Consider the following 7,220-nt stretch of genomic DNA (forward strand, 5'->3'; position numbering starts at 1 on the left):
TTTGTTTTATGTTGATGAACTTGAATATATGTTCTTCTAATCTCGTGCACCTAAACATAGGCTATCTGATCCATAATTTCTCAATACAACTAGGTTGCCCTCTGTTGACAGAAATTAGCTTCATGGATGTTGAACAATACACCAGGCTTAAATTACTACATGACATGTCAAAAGGGGAATATGTTAAAAAAAATGGGTCTTCAAAACTATAGTCTAGGCAATGCACTAAACCCATAACTTCCTAATATTAGGTTTCTAGCACTGGAAGAGTTGGTAATCCATGGCCTATGTTTCAGGTAAGTATTTTGCACATTCAAGTTTAAATATTTGTAAAATAACACTTCTTTTTTTCAAATTCTTGTATAAATTTGTTGATAGTGACATTGCTTCTTTCAAATTCTTGGATATGAATGAACTCGTATTATGTTTGATGTATAAGATGACCTTGAATGCAATTTGAATGGTGGAGGTGAAATTGCCAAGTTTGCAAATGCTGCAAGCCCATATTGGGGCTGACAAAGCTCAAGAAGCATTGAATTTTCTCCATTTTCATCTCACAGAAATGGTCCATTGAGTGTAGCAAGACTTCTTTTTTTTTTTCAAAGGAAAAAGGAGTTTTCAAAATCAAGATGGTTCCCTGCCACAAGAAAATGGTCAATGCAGGGGAGAACAATTTGTCAAACACCCAACAAATTGCTGCCTTGTTCCTTGCATTCCCAATGCTTCTACCATATTTTCATCTACATCACCAGCAAATACATATCAAAAAACCAGAAAACACACTTGAATGAACAAAAACATTTCGAACAAATGCAATGCGCAACTGCAACTATAAACTCAACAAAGTATTACAGAAAACATTATATCTTAAAGAAAATATGAATAGTTGTTTTTTTGGTCATGAAAGCATTAGTCTCCAACCTTGTAGACAAGGAATTGTACATAATATTTTTTATTATGTGATCAAAATAGACAAAGTGAATAGAATCCGAATTAATTTGTGCTGAAATGTTGAAATTGATCTGAGCACTAGATTCCATCAGCACAAGAGGGGTGAAAGCATGAACATGATTATAGATTCTCATGTTCAACCCATCCTCATCATCACCGTACATATTTTCTCCGGGATTGAACTCCTACTCAAATCGACACTGTACAATCTTTCTGCCGCCATTTTCACCACAGCTCTGCAATACTTCACAAGAAACGATTTAATACTAAAACAACAGAATGTGTTTCTTCGAGAAGCAATCCAATGCAATTTATAAGCAATATGTGGAACTCAATATATAAATTATGTTCTTTTTATTTTCTGGTATGCATTGATTTCTATAAATGAATTACTTTTAATCTAGTATTTAGCACGTACTTTTCTTAAAATAAATCAAATTAGAGGAGATATGTTGGGATAAGAAATGATATTGTAATAATGGTGAAAAATAATTAAAGAAATAAAATAAATTAAACATTATAGATTTAAAAACAATCTATTATTTTATAGGTTAGTTTTTTTTTTTTTTTTAATTAATTTTTTTAAAGAATGAGGCTAAATTAACAATTTTAGTGTTGTGCAATAGCATTAAAAAATTAATTTATCATTACTGAATTTATATATTAATACTAGAGTCCATGTTTTATCATTAATGATATGATTCATTTGATTATTTGAATTGAATTATTTTTATAATAGAAACACAACTTATCACTTGCCAAGAAAATAGATTGATTAGGATAATTCCCAAGACACAAACGACTAGTTTGATAGATATTCACACTTACGAAGTCTCACATTTCTCATCAAAAATAATAAAGATTCCCTCATGCTTTGGAAGAAGTTAAAATTTTATATAAGTGGTATATATTTTGGAATATCATAACTAGCATTAGGATTATGTGATGACTATTCTCCATTCACAATTTGCAAGGTTTTAGATGTTTTTTTTAATTTTGGTATACAAGATGGATCAAAATATTTGGATATTAAAATTAGAGATGTAGATGTATCTTAGTTCGATTAGTTCAAATCAATACTATAGTGATACATTAATGAAGATATATAGTCAATCATCATACCTACACTTTGATATGACAACTATAGCAATGGAAAACTAGAAGCCTTGGAATGTGTAGATTGATTGATAAATTGAATTTATAAGGCAAAAAATTTTATACATCATATATTGTACTAAACATCTTAAAGACTATCATAGATTATCATGTACATAAAAAATCACATTATAAACTAAAAAATTTGCAACCATTTAACATTGTTTTTCTTTTGAAACATAATTTTAATTATATATAAATACATAAAACAATTTAAATCTCACTTAACTAAAAAAGAATATTAAACTTGATAGATTTGTGTTGATAACTAGTGAAATGGACTTCACTTTACAATAGTGATATTGATTCCTAGTGCCCCCATCCATAGTATTCTTTACAATCATACAACAAATGAAGAATGAGATAAAATTAACACTAGGTCTAAATTTCAAATATAAGAACATCTGATGTGAACCTTTAATATGAACAAAGGTGTTCCAAATGCTAGGATTTCAACCACTTTCTATTGCAACACCTTCATAAAGCAATAATGGAAGTGTTTAGATATTATAGTTTTTCACGAATGAATCCTAGTGGAAAAGCTCTTCTGTTGAATGTGAAGCCAAGCAAAGAGCAGTTAAAGTTTATGAGTCTTAATTGCATTTCTCTCGACACCATGCCTCTTGTACTCTATATTTTTTTCTATTTACGTGCATATTTAGTAGAAGATAGGTAAGCACTGTATGGTAGAAGATGTTACCTTTGAAAATTGTCACTTGCAAAAATAAAGCTAACCAATGAGAAAAACAATATTAATAAACTAAAATTTTACTTAATACAAAAATTAGCTTGGACCATAAAAATAATGGACAATTTCATCATTCACACAGTTTTCGAAGCATGAACTATTATTAAAAAGGTGACCAAGTCTCTATCAGGACTAATAAGCTTTTGATTATAAGTTCAATAAATTGGACTTGTTTGGGTTCATTTTGTGGGGCTCTCTTCTGTTTGTGATTTAGTTAGTATAAATGATTAAAAAATATATTATAATAGAGTACTCTTTCAAGGGAGAGAATGAAGTTTAAATTAATTATAAAAAGGCCTACAATGACAACAAAGAACAGTAGAGGAAGCAATATAAGAATAGAGGGCAAGTTTGAGAGGAATGGATATTACATTCTTAAAGAATATCTAATAGATGCCTATCTTCAAGAAATTTCATAGTGGTAAAAGGAAATCTATTTGAGACATATTAACAACATTTTCATAATGGTATAAGGAAATCTATTTCACACATTTTAAACAATACTTTGAGATTACTGAAACTTTAAGTTTTATAGTTATAACAAAATAAGAAGTTCAATATAAAGAGCATTAACATAGCAGTATAAGACTGATCCACAATATTAATATGTGTTTTAAAGTGGTCTGCATGACATCTCTATTACATCTATCCCTCTAAAATAGCCTCTTACAAATCCCAAATAAGATAAATTACTAGAACACAATATTTGCCAGCAACAAGCCCACCACGCATAGATCTCAGCGAATCCTGCAAATAGAAAAACAGCGAGTCAGAAAGAAATTCACAGGAGGTTAAAGTAAAAGAGAAAAATAGAAGGGTTAAGAAATTACGTGTTGCAGTTAAGGGAGGGTGTGATGGTATAGCCGAGCTTAACTCCACAGAGACCAGGCAGTTTCCCAACCTTACTGTAGTTAGCCCTGCTGGATGCCGCCGCCGACTTAATGCAATTGCACGTTGAGCGCCGATCAGCCGTAGTTCTAGCAGCGGCGTTGAGGGATCTAACGCCGTTACAGCATGCCCGCGTCGGCCGAGCGGCGTTGCCTGCCACGTACGACAAACACGGCGTTACATCTGACACCACCGTTGAGCACGATATTGCCCCCTCTACTCCGCCGCTCAGTCCCACCACCACAGCGCCAATTATCACCACCACAAACAAAACTAAATTCCTTCCATTCTTCACCTCCATTGCTCTTGCCATGACAACTTATGCTTGCAAACATTAGTGGATGGATTGGAGTATATGTAGGGCAAATGAATGGATTATTGAGTTTAATCAAATCATTTAGCTAAAGGTAAAGTTAACATAAATTGTACAATTTCTGGTCATGTTTTGGAATCCATGGACAAGAGGATAAAATTCATGTCGCTATCATATCACATGGTTGCCATTAATGATTGTATCGTCTACTTAAAAATATCATAGGTACTTGTAAAATAGAAGTGGAAACAGCGGAGTAGATATTTTCGAGGCGGCTATATAGGACAAGTTGCAACGTCTAAACAGTATAACTTAAACGGAGATCTTATCAAGGGGAACAGTTTTTTTCTTGTAACTTACAAGCTTTAGTTTACTATGGGGTACCTAGTCATGGCTAATAATTTATTTGTACTCGGGAGAAACGACGGCTGTAATTTTTAAAAAAAAAGTGTGGTAATAACTGCGTGGTAGAAAGAAATCTTGGTGGGGTTGTTCAACTTTGGGTGGATGAGATTCATGAGTGCTGGATTGAGTTATTGCCTTATTTTTTGAGATTTGGAAGTTTGTAATTATTTGTTAAGAAGATGTTTGGTTTCTTTTTAATAATTTTAGTTTTATAGTTCCATTCTATGCAAAATGATATAATATGAATTAATATATGATTTTAAATGATTTTATATTATCAATTGAAGTTCTTCTCAACCTAGTTTGAACTTGAACATTATGTGCTGACCGTACTAAGTTAGATAGTCACCAACCATGTTAAGATTTCTAAGAATGTTTGATAGTTTTAATAAAAAAATTTATATTATATTTTATTTCAATAAACTAAATCAATTAATAATCTATAAAAAGTATAAAAAATTTATTGGAAGAGTATTAAATGCTATTAAGAAATCTAGAATAAAAATTTCAAGAGGCTTTAATAAATCTATGAATTCTAGAAATAAATAAAATTTACAAAACTTAGAAAATATAAAATATTTTCAAATTATATTAAATGTCATTAAAAGTTTTAGGGCAAAAATTCAAGGAGGCAATTTTCAAGCTATATTAAATATTATTAAAGATTTTACGATAAAAAATTAAGGAGGCTTCAACAAATCTATCAATTTTTAAAAATAAATAAAACTTATGAAATCAAGAAATAAGGAAGACTTATGAAAATTAGACTTCAATTGGCAAGAGAAACTCAATGTTCATGGTTTCAAGAAATTATATACATTGAAGAGAAGAAAACTACTTGCTAGGTTGTTATATCTCAATTAGATTTAACTCATTAAATTAAGTAGACCCAACAAAACACAATCCTCACGACAAGTAGAATCAAATAATTAATTGAGATCATTATTCTAATGCTCATCCATTTTTTTATCATTGTATATTTCTTTGTTAGAATCTATCAGTTACTTTGGTGTATATGTTTATAGTTCCATTCTATGCAACTAATATAATATGATTTAATATATGATTTTAATGACTTTATATATATATATATATATATATATATATATATATATATCAATTGAAGTTCTTCTCAACCTAGTTTGAACTTAAAAGTTATGTGATGGCCTATTAAGCTAGAGAGTCACCAACCATGTTAAGATTTCTAGGAATACAAGATCACCCTATGAGAGTACACATGGCAAGGTTAGATAAACTATAAACTATTCATCAAAAAAATAGAATAAGAAACCTCATGTTGCAAGAGAAGTGCAAGCAAAGGGTGGAGGATCTTGGATATCATTAGAACCCCATACATCATCAGGGGTTAACAAGCTACCTGGGTAAGGACCACCCATCATCATAATCTGCTTTATCTTTTTATTATTCCTTCATATTTTTGGGATGTAAATGGCCAAAGCAAGGTGAGGAACGAACCATTTGGGAGAAATGGCCTCAGGCCACTCAAACCATCACTAGGAGTGACCCAACTCGTAGCAATAGGAGCAGGACCCAGGGACTAGCTAGAGCCACGCTGAGGTGGAGAAGTTGATCAATGTGAGCTATCATTCTAATCACTAGGATAGTGGTGGAGACCCTATGACAAAGGTTTCTAAGAGTGGTGAGCAGAAGAACTATAGCCCTGATGGGGGCGACAAGATGAAGTGTAGTCACCAAAGCCAGAATCTGTTGACTGCCATACAAGGTACATTTCAACGATGGTTGAGAAGCTCGTGTAGGTGGGCTACCTCAAGGGCCACCTTATTGTCTTGTACTTGAATCTGGATCAATACATTATTACATGTACATGCTTTAGTATACATAGAAACATTTATATCTAGAATGATGAGGGTGAAAAAAAACATTCTTATCATTCCAAAGAGTGATAATAATCTCCATCTTTAAAGCATGCTGAATTTGGGTATACTTGAAGCGAATTCAGGGAGAATCTCCCACTAATATCATATGCCAAGAAACATTCTCTAGCCTAAAAGGCTTGTGAAAATCATGAATCGAGAGCTAATACTGCTAAGCTCTACTATGGAATCAAAAAATATGTAGGAAAGAGTTAGTTTGCCCACAAAAGGGACAATAATGGTCATGAATTCCCAAGTACTTGATCCAAGGACCTAGAGATAATCCATGGAATAAAATACACTTAGAAAAGTGTGTAATGTTCTACTCAGTGATGGTATTCCAAATAGTATTAAACATGTATCTCTAGTTTTGTTGTGAAGACTAGATGTGCCAACATTCAATGAGAGTATAAACCATAGGAAAATGTGGCACCAACCAAAGGTAGCCCATTTTGGCATCATTATGAAAAAGATGAGTACACATATACCACTTCTATTCCTTCCACCATTTCTTGATTGGTTGAATATCTTACTTGTGGAGCATATGAGGAGGCAAACTGGAGACCAATAGGTCAAAAACCTAACAATTTGAATGGGTCAGATGAAACTGGACCTACATGTCTTACCATATTCTAAGTATTATAGTAATGCAAGAAAAAAAATCTTTAGGTTTCTTGATGCCATGTTAAAAAAATAAAATTTCTCTAGCATCTTGCATTTTAGCAAGTAGAACTAGTTGCAATCCATAGAGGGGAGATAACAAAACATTGTGTTGGTTAATAGATAATCCATCCCTAAAACCATCACCATCTTAACAGAACCATGACTTAATGGTTTCACTAGCTCTCAAAATGCTTTTAACAAT

General features: G+C 32.0%; 1 protein-coding gene across 1 annotated transcript; it reads right to left on the reverse strand.

Moving 5' to 3' along the window:
* Window positions 1-936: 936 nt before the first annotated feature.
* Window positions 937-4,069, reverse strand: LOC149532949 (non-specific lipid-transfer protein-like). The gene is made up of 2 exons (XM_089802963.1): window positions 3,685-4,069; window positions 937-3,601 (listed from the first exon to the last, which is right to left on the reverse strand). Exons 1-2 carry the CDS (start codon window positions 4,053-4,055, stop codon window positions 3,592-3,594), a joined length of 381 nt encoding a protein of 126 aa, XP_089659089.1. The 5' UTR covers window positions 4,056-4,069; the 3' UTR covers window positions 937-3,591.
* Window positions 4,070-7,220: the final 3,151 nt, after the last annotated feature.

Source organism: Cupressus sempervirens, chromosome 10 (genome assembly GCF_028749045.1).
Source record: "Cupressus sempervirens isolate cs-2001-9-10 chromosome 10, ASM2874904v1, whole genome shotgun sequence".
In the NCBI taxonomy this organism is placed as follows: domain Eukaryota; kingdom Viridiplantae; phylum Streptophyta; class Pinopsida; order Cupressales; family Cupressaceae; genus Cupressus; species Cupressus sempervirens.